The sequence below is a fragment of the Castor canadensis genome, chromosome 11, assembly GCF_047511655.1.
Source record: "Castor canadensis chromosome 11, mCasCan1.hap1v2, whole genome shotgun sequence".
Classification (NCBI taxonomy): Eukaryota; Metazoa; Chordata; class Mammalia; order Rodentia; family Castoridae; genus Castor; species Castor canadensis.
Genome location: NC_133396.1, coordinates 55,657,031 through 55,672,717, shown reverse-complemented (window position 1 = coordinate 55,672,717; position 15,687 = coordinate 55,657,031). Strand labels below are relative to the sequence as shown.

General features: G+C 38.9%; 1 protein-coding gene across 1 annotated transcript in view; it reads right to left on the bottom strand.

Annotated features, from left to right (window-relative positions):
- The window catches only part of Dnah9 (dynein axonemal heavy chain 9), a 335,102-nt gene that overhangs the window by 36,796 nt on the left and 282,619 nt on the right, over positions 1-15,687 (bottom strand). The window contains exons 61-62 of the mRNA XM_074046853.1: positions 14,697-14,845; positions 1,212-1,339 (exon numbers count right to left, since the gene is read on the bottom strand). Of these exons, the coding sequence (XP_073902954.1) occupies positions 1,212-1,339; positions 14,697-14,845 (277 nt within the window). The remainder of the gene's footprint in view (positions 1-1,211; positions 1,340-14,696; positions 14,846-15,687) is intronic.

Here is a 15,687-nt window from a genome sequence, read left to right as displayed (position 1 = left end):
GGGGATTCAGGGATCCCTGAGGCTGCTCACTGGGCTCATGGTCTGACTGTGCCATGAAGAGGGCCTAGGAAACTTACTCCACAACTACCACAGACAGGAAGAAAGAGGGAAGAGAGCTTGAGCCTTGATCACATACTCAGGTTCTGGGAATTCAGTTCTAGGCTGAGGCAGCAGGATTCCTGAAGGTGTTAGGGGGTCTTTTGGCAAATGAGCCTGAGACGGCTGGGGGAATCATAACTCCCAGTCCATGGAAAACTCCAGATGTTGACATCTTTTCTCCTGGGATTCCCACTGCTTCCAGAAATGGAGTCCCAGGGAATGGCAGATTCCCTGAGATGACCGAATAATTGAGGATGAAGATACAGCAGCAAGATGTGGTACAGTGAGTAAATAGAAGACAGATGATGTTCTCAGTAATGAAAGTCAGGAGGGGCTGAGAATGCCTGCCTTCCCACTTATTCTTTCTTTAATTTCTTCATTGATTCTTTTGCTCAGTAGGCTTTTGTTGGGCATTGTCTATGAGCTTGGTAATAGCTAAACAAGGATCATCACTTTCCCTAAGGAAAATCATGTGAAGGACAAGTCAAATCACAAATCATATCAACACAGCAATGGATGCACTAACTGAAGTGATGGTGAAGTGCTTTAGAGAAAAGAACAATAAGCCATTTATTCCACCCTTGCCCCAGCATCCAGATGAGTTGCACAAAAGAGGTTTAAGCAGACAGGCTTTGATAGAAGAATGGTATCTTTTTTCCTTTTAAGTTCTGTGAAATTACCAGTGGTAGCTGTTCCAGATACCAACATGAACTTCCAGGGTAGCTTCCATGTTGTCTTACATGTAACTAAGAACATACACTGCAGAGGAAAGTGCTGCAGAAGAAAGTGCCATGGAATTCAAAGGAAAAAACAGCTGAATGAATCCAGCCACCATGGCCTCCAACTGAATATCAACTTCCCAAGCAGAGTGGAATCCACTTCGTTTTGTAGGTAGAACCGTTTAGAGAGCGTGGTAGAGTGAGTGAGGGGAGAAGAGTTGTTGGAGGTGGCATAGGGAACAGGCTGTCCGAGTGAGGAGAATTAGGGATTAGGAAGTGAAGGGGTAAAGGACAGGTGGACAATAAGTGTGCAGAGAAGCCCAGAGAGTATGAGATGAAGCCCAAACAGGCATGGTGCTAAGAATGACCCAGATTAGGGCAGAGGGGCCATACCTGCAAAATAACCCAGTGACCTTTCTTGGCAGCTAGATCCAGCGCAGCCTCAGCCACTACCTCCTGTCCTTGTCCCAAAGACATGTTGTGAAAGTTGCGATTGTTGAAGGTATAGCCAAGTTTTTTTCCTAAAAGGAGGATGGAGTTGTCATTATTATTTCTTTTCTTTTCGTTTTATTTATTTTTTTTTTTTGGTGGGCCTGGGGTTTTGGGGTTTCTTTTTTTTTTTTTTTGTGATTCAGTCTCCTTTATTTATTTATTTATTTATTTTTTCATTTTCCTTTTATTATTCATATGTGCATACAAGGCTTGGTTCATTTCTCCCCCCTACCCCCACCCCCTCCCTTACCACCCACTCCACCCCCTCTCTCTCCCCCCCCAATACCCAGCAGAAACTATTTTGCCCTTATTTCTAATTTTGTTGTAGAGAGAGTATAAGCAATAATAGGAAGGAACAAGGGTTTTTGCTGGTTGAGATAAGGATAGCTATACAGGGAGTTGACTCACATTGATTTCCTGTGCGTGGGTGTTACCTTCTAGGTTAATTCTTTTTGATCTAACCTTTTCTCTAGTACCTGTTCCCCTTTTCCTATTGGCCTCAGTTGCTTTAAGGTATCTGCTTTAGTTCTCTGCGTTAAGGGCAACAAATGCTAGCTAGTTTTTTAGGTGTCTTACCTATCCTCACCCCTCCCTTGTGTGCTCTCGCTTTTATCATGTGCTCATAGTCCAATCCCCTTGTTGTGTTTGCCCTTGATCTAATGTCCACATATGTCAACAGCTGAATGAACCAGCTGAACAAAGCCAGCCAGCAAGGACTTCAATTGAATGTCAACTTCCCAAGCAGTGTGGAATCTACTTCCTTTGTAAGTAGAACTTACAAGTTCGTTACAAAACGAATCCAGCTGCAAGAATTGCTTGGAAAGCAATTCTTGAGTCTAATGGTTTGTGTTGTTTAATGCACATAAGGAAATGCACATACCGTCCATAAAACCCATTGCACCTAAACCCATACTCAAACTTCATATACTCTTTCCTTCAGGAGGCTATGTCTCTCAGATTTTGAATCCTAGATAAAAGGAAACATTTGTCCATTTCAAAATTGCTCTAACCTTCCTTCTTCAGCTAATACCCAATAATGGTTTGGGATTCTGACGCTCTTCTATATGCCTCCCATTTGAAGACTGGGCATCGATCCATTAACCTACAAAGTATGATGTAAAAAGTGTCAAAGAGCAAGAATGTGGTGTGGTTTCTTCCAGCTTTGTCTTCTGAATATATATTGCATCTTTCCTGGAACTCTTCTGGGAAGTGTGGCCAGTTGGGGCAGGATTCCATTAGTTACTTCTGTATTCTTGCACTTTACATCCTATTTAACCTCCTCCCTTATTATTCACAACACACAGAAAACTTTGTCTCATGATTTTGCATGCATTAGAGTGAAGAAAGGGAAGAGGCAAGACAAGAAGGGGCTTGATGCATGCATTGGTTGGAATGTTTTATTGTGTGTATTTTGAAAAGGGTTTCTGGTGTTGGAAAAGAGTAAAGGAATGACCATACAGACATGTGAAAATATCTTAACCACATCATGGCAGCAAGGCTAACACTCACGAGTTGATCTCCAAGCCTAAGGGAAACTTAGCACAAAAAATGATCTCAATATAGGGAGCCATTTCTGCTTACACATTAGATATTAGCCCAATCCAATAAACCAGAGAAAATATATATCATTCTTTGGATAAAGAGATCATAAAAATGTGTAATACCATGAAGGAATAATCAAGTAATTTTATGAAGAAGGTGAAGTAGATGAGAGAAGAGAAGAGAAATTAAAAAAGAAAAAAATTGTACTCAAAAACTTTACTTTCAGAGGTAACAAAATTGTAGACATAATTTGATACTTGTGCAAGAAAAGCTTTGAAAAAAGCAGTTAATATTGGATCTTTCTTTTAAATACTAAAAAGAAATATTTGGACTCTCCTTCAACTGTATAGGACAAGCAAGATGATGACTTTTTGTATTGAAAAATAGTTATTACAGATTCAGTTGAGATGAACCCAAGAAATGCCTTTATTAAACTCTATAAATCCTAGCTGGCAATACATTTCATGTCAGCTTTAGAACTCAGGAGATAAACAACTAATTCCATAAAAAAATACCAGGGTAAAAGGTGTTGGATTATTAGATGGATTCCGTGACAGTTTTGCTCACAAAAGAGCCTATTTGTTTTCTTTATTAACAAGAGAAGAATATAGAGAAAGATAGGTGCTTAATAAAGATTAGCTTGAAAACTACAAATTGGACGGGCCATAGATGGGGGCAAAGCCTTGTGTTGCAGAGCCCAGCTAGGATTAGTTTGCATTAATCCATGCTTGAGGCAAGACAATGAGGCTAAGAAGAAATGGATCTTGAAATATTGAGACTAGGAAAAATTAATGGGACTGTTACCGACTCAACACTCAGCTTGACATGACTGTGACACTTGGGATCCTCATGGTGTGTGGGGTGAACTTGCAGAGTCCCTCTCCTCGCAACTCAGAGGCTCTCCAGGCTGCCCCTCTTGGCAGCTCTATTCTCTGGGGGTTCAGATTCATACTGCTTTGTGCTATGGTTTCAATGCTGTCACCACACTGTCTGCAACTCATCTCTCCCATTCTGACCTTCCTTCCAACTCTCCATATGGTGATGTCACCTGCACCCATTGTAAACCCCTTGTAGCCTTTTCAGTGTGCTTTGTCCTCCTCCAGTTTCTTTGAGGTCACTAAAGAGCCCATGGCCATCTAGTTCCATATACCTTTGGGGCTGGAGGAAGGGGAACATTTTTCTAGTTTTCTCTTGCTATTTTCAAGCTATTTATTCTCTGCTTTCATACAGGAACCCTTCCTCTTTCAAAGCACACGCAATGTGGCTATGGATCCTCTTTTCTGTCCTCTGTCTTCTATCAACTTCCCAGTGAGACTGACTTTGGAACTTGGTTCATGTTTCATTATTATCATAGTAAACTCTAATATCATTGTGACATTAGAGCCAATACGTGTCATTGTGAGTCAATATTCAGCCTCATGTTTCTTTACCTTCCTCATCATCAAAGAATTTAACTCCATTCCATTTCTGCTACCCAGGACTTTCTTATTGCTGAGAATTATGTTTATTATGGTTTTTCCATACCCACTCATGACCATCTTATCCTACTTCTCAGAGTGTTCACTCTCTTACTTCCTCCCCCTGTTACTCTACTTCCACGAAATGTCCAGGCTATTGGGGTCTCTAGTTTTCTAATCTCCACTTTATTATTTTAATATGGGCTCAATACCCTTATTTTGAACAATGATCTTATAAAATCCTCAACTTCATTGCCCACTTTCATTTCTTTATTATGGAACGTTTATGGAACATCACCCCTAGATGAACCCAAAGATTAGGACAAGAGAAAAGTGCATTTGGTGAATTGGTGCCAGCACAAACTCATGGTACTCAGCATTGGTTCTATTGGGAACTCTTTCCATGTGCCCAGAAGTTAGCTTTGTCACCCCAACCATCTGTCTTTAAGCCTCCTAATGGACCCCACCCTTCCTACTCTCAGCAACTTGCATTACTCACTATACATGCCATCTGGTAGGAACTCCTTCAACTTAACTGCCATTTTATCTGCTCCTATACACATCCCCCTCAATGGAAGGGGTGTCCTCCTTCTGCCCATCATTCTGTTCTCTAAATCCCATCTCTTTTTGTATCTTCAAACTTTATCTTTCTGCTCATTCTCCTGCTTCCTGATACATGAATAAATGAGTTTCTCTCATCAGAAAAAAACGATACTCCATAAATTCTGAAGCCACCCTAAATGACTAAATGACCACACTTGTTCAGATCTAATCTACTTCTAATGCCCACTCAAAGTGAAGAAAATAGCGCTAGGCACAATAAAAAAGAAATTCCAAGCAAAGTATTAGTAATCTGGCTATAAAGACACTAAGTGAAATCTGTTTCTTTGAACACAACTGGTAACAGCCTATACAGATCTGTGAACACTGTGTTCTGACTAGAACACTGGAAAGTGAAAAAGAAGGGAATAGAAGCCAAAGGTGGGATATATAGCTTCTTTTGATCACAAAATAGAAATGACAGAATTCATTTTGTCAAAGCCAGACAAAGAAGGAGGGGGACCAACCAAGAGCATGCTACAGATGTGTGAAAGAAAGACCAGAGAAGATGCCCGTGGAAGGGCAGCGCGGGGATGGTCGAAGATGAGGCTCCACTTTGAAAGGATGTGACAAGAGGATGTGAAGGAAGGAGCACACTGAGCTGCCTTAGAAAACAGACGAAGCATCTTCGTCATTATCATGCTGTACAGTGCTACTGTACTTTTAACTTTTCAAAGTCTTCTCACATCTGAGATTTCATTTTTATCTTCACAGTGACCCTAGCAGGTAGGAAGGTCACTTGGGTGATGGAAAACAAAGAGAAGTAGATGAAGCAAAAGTGAAAATAAATGTGCAAATAAGGTGATGGGAAAAGAGAGAAGAAAGGTAAAATTAAAGCACTGTTGAGGGATTAATTAGGAGATGCAAGAAAGAAGGCAGCAAAGGTGGATGGTGGTAGAGTTCTTGTTAAACAGAGGCTTAGAAGAGTAGATTGAACTCCTTCCTCCTCATCCAGCCTTCTCTTCTTTCCCCTTCCCTCCCCTCCCCTCCTCCTGTTCTTCCTCCTCCACAATTGTTCAGGAAGGAAAATCCTGGAGGAGTCTGAGTGACACAAAAAATACCAGAAAAGTATTGATTCCTAAGCAAGGGTCAGTAGATGAATTTCAGAAGCTTAGAGAGCCCCGTTTTGCTTGTCTGTGGGTGCATGCATTTTGACTAGGGAGTGGAATGGAGGCAAGGGAGCAAATCTGCTGTGTGACTCTCAGGGTTTTAAAAGCCTATCCAATACTATGAACTGCCATAGAAAACAAAGGAATAGAGAATGAAGGCATTAAAACAAATCAAATGTCTACCGATGGGAAAGGATACCAAGCCTTCAGAGTCTAAATAGAGGAGTGCAATGAACTGTTTGATACCTAGATTCTGCACAAAGAGACAGTAAGTTTACTTAATGCACCAGGCTAGGGGGAAACTGGAGAAAGTTTGGGTCAGCCATGTGGATTCAAACCTGAGAATAGGGGACCATAAGATGTGGGAAACGTGTATGTCCCCAGAATATATGTCTAAATGGGGAAATGGGGTGGTTTGGAAAATAAATCAAACTTGCATCAAGAAAGCAGGAAAGGGGGGGAGAGAGAGATAGAGAGAGGGAGAGGCACAGGTGCATAAGTAATATTTAGTTGATGAGCAGCAAGATTGCTTCTGGAAGTATGCATTAAGATTGAGTCAAGGGCAAGGTTGAGATAATGCATTCAGAGACAAAAACCCAATATAGATCAGGAAAGAGGTCAGTTTGCCTGAGAAGACAGCATGCTTCAAATTACATGATAGAATAGCTGGAGGTCAATTGGCTAAGAACAGTAGGCAATTGTCATAAACAGAGTGTATAAAAGCTTCCAAAAGGGAAAATACTGAATAAAAATGAGGAAACTAGATTTACCTATATGGAAGAAACAAAATCTCCAGGAGACAGAAGGAACACAGAGCACTTTATGCATGCAGATCAGGGATGACTTAGCAACAACAGTTATGATAGTTAATTTTTCATTTGTTTGTTAATTCATTTGACAAATATTTACTAAGCACATTCTCTATTCTAGTTAAATGATTTAGCTCTGGTAAGAGGATGAGCATGATGACAAAGTCCCTGATCTCGAGGATCTCAGTGACACACAGGCAGGCAAATGTAAGTTAAAATCCTAAAAGAATGATTAAATTGAGATGTATTAATTGCCCTAAAGCAATTATACAGAGTGCTACAAGAATGTACGATGGGGAACCAAATGGTCTTGCCAGGAGGAGGTCAGGTGAATCTGATCTTTGCAGGATGAGTGGGCTCTGGGCTGCTAAGAATATTTCAGATAAAAGGAACCATTTGTTAAAATGCCCTAGTTCAGGAAGGCCCATAATATGACCGAGCATCGTAGGGCTGTGTGGCTCCAGTAGAGTGAGCATGGGGGAAGGTTAGATCCAAAGTTGACAGAAAGGCCAGGCCATACAGGCCACAATAGATCATCTTAATGATATTGAACTTAACCTTTAATATAATGGGAATTCACTAGAAAGTTTTAAGTAGCAGAGTGATGTGACCAGATTTGAGATTTAGCAAGATGACTTTGGTTGCAGGATGGCAAAGGATTGTAGGGGGAGAAGAGAAGAGATAAATTAAGAAGTTACTCAGAGATTATGGTTCAGACTAGAATCTAAGGGAAAACAGAGGCAACTTGATGGATATGAACCATATTTAGGAGAATGAATAAATAGGATTAAATGTGGTAGGTGGTGGAGGAAGTGTTCAAGATGGTTAATTCCCTGGTTTCTGGCACAAGCAATTTGGTGAATGGTACTGGCATCGACCAAAAAAACAGTGAAACTTTTGCAGCTAAAGAAAGGTGTGCCACTTTTCCACAAAATGACATGCTGAGAACTGAGCAGATGAATGGAAAGGACCCACATTTGGACAAAGCTCATGACATTTCAGGACACAAGGCAGAGATAAGATCCTCAAGTTCCCAGGGAAGAAAAATGGGCCACAAACCAAGCAACAAAAGAGTATCACTCCATTGTTATATGGCCATTCATGAACAAAGCTGACTTCTAAAAGACAATGGAGTCATGTATTCTGAGTTCTAAGTAGAAATCATTTTGGACCTGGTACAACTATCAGACAATTGTCTGGGCAAATAAAAGTCTTTTTTAGATACTGGAGGATTCATAAATTTTACTTTAAATGATTCTTTTCTGTTCATTTGTGCCAACAAACTAAAGATGAAAAATGGAAAATAAAAGAAGTGGGATCTAAAGACAGTAGAACTAATATAGATTATCAATTAACTATCTCCCAGGATGTTAGCTTCCTAGAAGTTTGAAATACAGTTTGTCTATATTAGAATAGGATGGCAATAAGCTCTAGGAAGAATATCCTCAAGAAGAATGAATTGGGGCTGGAGGCATGGCTCAAGTGGTACAGCACCTCAAGCCCTAGTATGGCTAACAAAAAAGGAGGAAAAAGAAAAAAGTAGACTTTTTTTCAGCATATAAAATGAATAAAAAGTTGTTGATACTTATAAATGGGATATTTATTTATTCTCTCAAGAAAATAAAAGACAATCTGGAACTCTAGGAAAAACTAGAAGCTATCAAAGAACATAATCATTTATATATGACACAAACTGAAATTTCACATGTTTTTAAACCTGTATGCTAAGAACATTTTTCTCTGAAGGCCCCTAGAGATTATGACATGGAGTCAAAAAGAAGAAATGTAATCCTAGACATTGCTTGCCTCTTCAGTGCATAATATATCTATATTCATTAGGAAATAAGTGATATTTATTGGTCTTCAAATTTAAAGATTAACCCTTCAACTAGGCATGCATAAAATTAGGGATGGAAACAGAAGAGAATGAATATGAAGTTAATCTTGATTATGTAAAAATAAAAGCATAGCTGGCACAAATTGGAAAATGGAAGTCTCAGCTGACAGAGAAGAAAGTCAAGAAAAATTATCTAAAATTTATGAAATAAAGCTTAAGTTTTATTAATAGTCCTTAGTTTAAAACATATCCAATAGAGGAAGTAAACATTTTAATACAGATAACAAAACTTGAGAGGTGTTTACCAACAAATCATGTAAAAGATGAAATGAACAGAAGCCTAAATAAGAAATCACTGAAACTGACTCAAAGAGGAATAGAAAATCTGAACACACATATAATTGGTAAAGAGACTGAACTAGTAATTTTAAAATGTTCTACTCAGAAAAACTCAAGCTCAGAAGGCTTCACCACTGAGTTCTACAGAACATTCATGAGAATGAATGGTTTGGGTGCCCTCCAAGGGTCCATGTGATTGGAGGCTGGGCTTTCAGGAAGGGTGCTATTGGGAAATGTTGTAGAAGCTTTAAAAGATGGGGTCTAGTGGGAAGTCCTTGGGTCACTGAGTGCCCTGCCCTGGAAAAGGATTATCTTGTGTGACCCCTGGGCTCTCCTGAGAGGGTTTTTATATAAGTAGCAAGCCTGACCCTTCCTTCTCTCTTTGCTCCCACCCTCTATGATTCTCTTCCCTTATATACTCCTGCCACACACCATGGAACCTTCACTAGAGCTTGTACTGTGTTATTTGGACTTTCAGCCTCCAAAATAAATAAGTCTCTTTTTCTTTATGAAGTTAGCTGCCTCAAGTATTTTGTTGCAATGATGAAAAGGCCATTAGTACACCAGTCCTTCACATAATCTTCAAAATAAGCTAAGATAAAATAGTAGAAAAGGAGGGAATTATTCCCAACTCAGTCTGATGTTTAGATTTCTAGTGTTATTCTGATACTAAAACCAGGTAAAGACAACATAAGGAAAGAAAAAGTAGGTCAATATCCCTTATGAGTACACACACAAATACCCTCAACAGAATATTATCAAATTGAACCTAGGAATACAGAAAAAGGTTTATATTCTAGGACCAGTTGGGATCTTGGCTAGTGGTTTAATTTGAAAAAATCAACTAATACAACTCACCATATTAATAGAACAGAGAAAAAACTGTATTATCATCTTGCTAGATATAGAACAAGCATTTAACAAAAATCTATACCTCTATACAATAAAAGAAAAAAAAATCAACAAACTAGAAATGGAAGACTTCCTCATTCTGATAAAAGACATCTATAAAACCCCACAGTTGACATCATACTTAATGTTGAAGACTGTAATTTTCCTCCTAAGATAATGAACAAGACAGAGATATCCAAATTTGCCACCACTAATTAGCATTGTACTGCACATTCTAGCAAGAGCAATTAGTAAAGAAAAATAAATTAAAAGGCATCCATATTGGAAAAGAAGTAAAACTATCTCAGCTTGCAGGTGACATGGTTTTGCATCCAGAAAATCTTAAGGAGTTTATGTATAAGAACACTAGAAACAATGAGTAAATTCAGCAAGTTTTCAGGATAGAAGTTATAATACACAAAATTTTACTATCAATGAAACTGAAATTTCATATGTTCAAAGAACATAAAGAAACAACTTCATTTGCAATAGAATCAAAAAGAAAAAGAATTTAGGAATAAATTTAACAAAAGAAGTATAAGACTTGCATACTAAGAACCACACATCGTCAAAATCAATTAAATTGGAAAATGAAGTACATGGAAAGACAATCCATGTCATGTATCAGAACATTTAATATTGTTAAAATGTCAATACTCCTGAAATTGATATATAAAGTAAGTGTGGCAATTCTGACTGAAAATGATCTATTTTTTTCTAGAAATTGACAAGCTAGTTCTGAAATTTATATGGAAATATAAGAGACCTCTAAGGAGCCCAATCAACTTTGAAATTAAGAATAAAGTTAGAGGACTCATACTTTCTGATTAAAAACTTACCACAAAACTACAGTGTCAAGAGTGTTATTGGCATATATATAGACACATAGATCAGTACAATAGAATTAACAGTCCAGAAATAACCTCTAACATTTATGGTCAACTTAATTTTGACAAAGGTTCCAAAACAATTCAATCAGGAAGGAATAGTTTTTTCAACAATGGCACCAGGACAATTGATATCCACATGCTGAAGGACAAACTGGACCTCTTTCTTATACCATGTACAATATTAACTCAACACGAGTCATAGACCCAAATGTAATGGTTAACAATAAATCTCTTAGGAGAAAATACAGTAGAGCAAATCTTTGTGACCTTGGGTTAGGCAATGTTTTTTAAAATACATTACCAAAGCACAATTTACTAAAGAAAAAATACACAAGACTTCAACATTTTAAAGATACTTTTTCTTTTTTTTTTTTTTTAAGATACTTTTTCTTAAAAAAGTGAACAGAAATAATCAAAAAATGGAAGAAGATATTTGTAAGTCATATATATGATAAGGAACTTATACTCAGAATATGTGGAAAATTCTTACAACTCAACGATAAAGAGACAAAAAAACAAAAAATGACCTAAGTATTTAAAAAGACCTTTCTCCAAAGAAGATATGTAAATATCCAATAATCACATGAAAAGATGATGGCCATTACTTGGGAAGCAATCCAAACCAAATCCAAACTGCTTAATCCCCCTTCTGAAGCTACAACTCAAGGATGGACAATAACCAGTGTTGAGAAGCTATGGTGGAAATGAAATTCACATACTCCTGGTAGGAATGTAAAATGGTACAGCTGTTTGGGAAAACACTGGTAGTTCCTCAAAGTTAAACAAAGTTAGCATATGATGCAGGAGTTCTACTCCTAGGTGGCTAGTCCAGAGAGCTGAAAACATTTGTCCACACAAAAACTCGTACATGGATGGTCACAGCAACATCATTCATGATAACCAAAAGAAGACACAGCCCAAATGTCCATCAACTGATGAACAAATAAATAAAACATGACATAGCCATATAATGGAATATTATCAAACCATAAGAAGGAATGAAGTTCTGATACATGTTATGCCATGGACAGACTTTGAAAATGTTATGCTAAATGAAAGAAGCCAATCATAGGAGAGAACACATTGTATGATTTCATGTCTAGATGGTCAAATATTAGAGAAAGTAAATTGAAGGTTGACTATGTTGGGTGGGAGATAGCATGCAACAGAGAGTGATAGCTAACACATAGGAAGTTTCTCTTTTGGGAAACTGTTTTTTTATAAAATTAGAATATGGTGATGATTTTACAGATTTGTAAATATACTAAAATACTTAGAGTTGTGTATTTTATATTTTATTTTTGAGATGGGGGTCTTGCTATATTGCCCAGGCTGGCCTTGAACTCACCATCATCATGCCTTAGCCTCTCAAACAGCTGATATTTCAGGAGTATGTCACCACATCTAGCTGAATTGTATGCTTTAAATGGACAAGTTGTATGATTTGTGAATTATATCTTAGTGAAAATTTTGGAAAAAAGAAGAGAGTCCCAGTGGGCAGGACTGTCCCATTTATACCTGTTGGATTTTCACTTATGAAGGTGACTGTGTGACAAGGGGAGGCTAATGAAATTGAAAGAAGACATTTATCACTTAGGTTTCCTGAGAGCAGGGAACATGCCACGCAGGGCCACATGAGGAAGCACTAGGTTGGACAGGAGGCAGAGGGAGTCAGGAGAAATCCTAGGCCCAAGCCTTCATGTGGGTTTCTGTGGGAAACACAAGGTAGGTCAAGGTAAATAGTTTAGGAATGGCTAGTTTGCACAACTGTGCTGATCTTTGGGGCACAGGGAGTGCCCCTAATTATCTAGTACCCAATCCTGGTTGGTTTAGGGTAGGAGGAACATTGGCTTGGTGTGGGGGAGTTAGAGAAAGGAGATCTGTGGGCATGAGGATTGGTTCGTCTGCTGTGAGAGGTGTGCTCCCAGGTGGCTCTTCTGCTCTCTTTAGTCACTGGCTGGTTCAGGAGAGCTATTCTCTTCTGTCTGCAAGGTCACTAATGCCAGATTGCCAAGAATGCAAGAAAGTCTATTCAGTTCAGTTGGTCCTGTTATGCACAGGTGCTAACAGACATGTACAGAACCTAAGGCAACAATGGGTGTGAAAGACTTACTTTTCATAGCAAGGAATAAATAGATATCTAAAATTGATAAATTCAGAAATGGTGATAAAAGATTATTAGTGTGAAATAAAAAAATAATTCAGGAAGATGAAGTTCAGAAAGGGACCAAAACACAGTGTCTGGGAAGGAGGACATGGTATGGGGAAGATTGCAGCTGGGGACTCTGTTGTTTTTTAATCTTAAATTTGACTTTATTATCAATTCTTTGAAAATATTATGAGCAGGTATTACTTGAATTTTTTTTAGGAGACTATGAAAATACACATTCATTAGTGAATAAAGAACAATTCTTTCATTACACAACTTTTGTCTACTTCTTAAGGACAAATTAGCTTTATCTCACCTACCCCAAAACATAAGGCATATACTGTATTTTCGTTTTGTTATTAATTGAGTAAAACTAACTGCTAATGGAGTTATATTACATGGCCTGCATTTTCACCTACAAAGCCTTTGCTTTATAAAAACCTACCAGGTCTTTATTTAACTTTGAAAAATGTAGTTTTTTTAGTTTTTATTAGTCATTTGTTTGCTCATTCCTTCATTAAATAATTGGTCCTCCATATCCTTGGGTTCTGCATTTCGACCATGGATGAAAAATGTTTTTTAAAAATTCATGTCCATACAAAACACAGTAGGACATTTTTTCTCTTGTTACTATTCCCTACTCATCTGATATAGTATAACAAGTATTATAAGCAGAGATGATGTAAAGCATATTGGAGGTTGCACATGATTATATGCAAGTACTATGCCATTTTATATAAGGGACGTGGAGCATTCAAAGATTTCACTATCTGTGTGGGGTCCTGGAATCATCCCCACAGGGGCTAAGGGACAGCTGTGTACATGTATTTACTAAGGGCTGTCAAATGAAAGGCACATTGCTAGAAGCTGGGCATACTACAGTGAAAAATATGCTTGATTTTCCAAGGAGTGGTCACTCATAGGAAGACATCAGAGTCGCTAGGCAATGAATGACAATGAGGCATTCATAAAGATAGGGTGCCCAAGAAATACATGGGAGATAAACCTTACATCTTGGGAGTCTGGTGTTATTCCTTCCTGGAGGGCGACATCAAAGTTGGTATCTGCAGGATGAGTGGTGACTAGGTTAAGGAAGGTGTGCAAGAGGGAACCAGAATGAGAGAATAACTAGTTAAGTCTGGTGGAAAAGTGCAGTGGTAAGGAAGAGAATAGGAAAGTGTGTAGGCAGATGATGGACCCCCACAGACATCTTCATCCTACTCTCTGGACTCCATGGATATGTTACTTCACATATCCATGTGAAGGACTCTACAGAAAAAGAGACCCAGTTATGACTTTTAACCCCTCATAACTATAAGACAGTAGGATTACATTGTTTTAAGTCTCCAAGTCTGTGGAATTGTATAGCAGCTGGAGGATACTAATGACAGAAAGCAGGCTGGAGAACGAAAGTGGTTGGTGGAGCAAGGTGACAAAGTTCCTGGTAAGCCATTTTAAGGAGTTGAGGGCAACAGTTGAAAGGACCATATTTGCATTTCAGAAAGATTGCTCTGGCTTTATCGGGGGAAGGGACTAAGGCCTCTTTATGGAACTGCTACTGTGGATTTTGCCTTATTCAGAGTGGTCTTTTCTCTCTCTGGTGGGTGATACTCTGTTTTGCTTCAGAAATGACCCTGACTTCTACATGGTTTGCAAATGTCTAGTATTGCACAGTGAATGTGGAAAATTAAAATCAACAGACCCAGTGAATGAAAGGGAACATGGCTAATGCAGCCTTGGCTCCATGCAGAGGCTTTTCTCACCTTGGTTTTCCACGTCCTTCAGTGGGTCCACCCCTGGAGACAGGATAAAAAGCATGGGAGTGGCTGGTCCTGATTCTTCAAAGGAGGATGCAAAGTCAAGTGTTCTTCCTACTATGTATTTGCTTCCTAACTTCTCCTCAACAAAATGTCTGCACAAAGATAGTACATATGTGGATCGGTCACAAAATCCTAACATTCAAGACATGGAGGTCTCTAGAAATGAAAGGATGTGTTTAAGGTCATGGGGTAGATAGGACCAGTTCCAAGTTCACACCTTGTCAATTCAACACTTACAACCTGGACTGCTCAATACAGGGCTGCTCATCTAGGTCAGTATTCCTTCTGAACCACTGTGCACCCAGGCCATCACCAACTGCTTCTGTGGAACTTGGAGCCCTCTCTCATCACCTCATCCAGCAGGAGACTATTAGGACCAAGGCCTTTTGAACACTTGCAGACAGCAAAATCTGCCAAGTTCTCTATCCCTGTCCAAGACTTAAGGTCCTATATGACTGTATTCTTTCACATTCTATCATTCTCTGGCTTTCCTTTCATCTCACTCTGCTTAATGATGCTCCCTTCCAAAGTGGCCCATATTGAGCTTAACAAATCCTCACAGCCACAACCACTCATGGAATGTCTGACCAAACTCCTGACTTTCACAAAAACTTCTACTATCCTCCCAAGGCAAGGACACTACTTCCCCGGTAGCTTCTTAGTTGGGCTCATTCTCCAGTACGTGGTGTATCTCAGCATGGGCAGTGACCAGTTCCTGCCCACTGCCCAATTCTGTTTTCAAACCATTATCTCTCCACTCTCATGGTTCTGTTGAGGCTTGTTTCTTCTGCTGTATCACCACCACCCATGTGTACCAAGGTCATCTATTACCCCATTTGGTTACTCAGTGCTTTCATAGACTACTTAGACACTGGACTCATGGACTTTCGGTCCTCCTGCCTGGATGACATCAACATCCATGTGGATTCTTAGT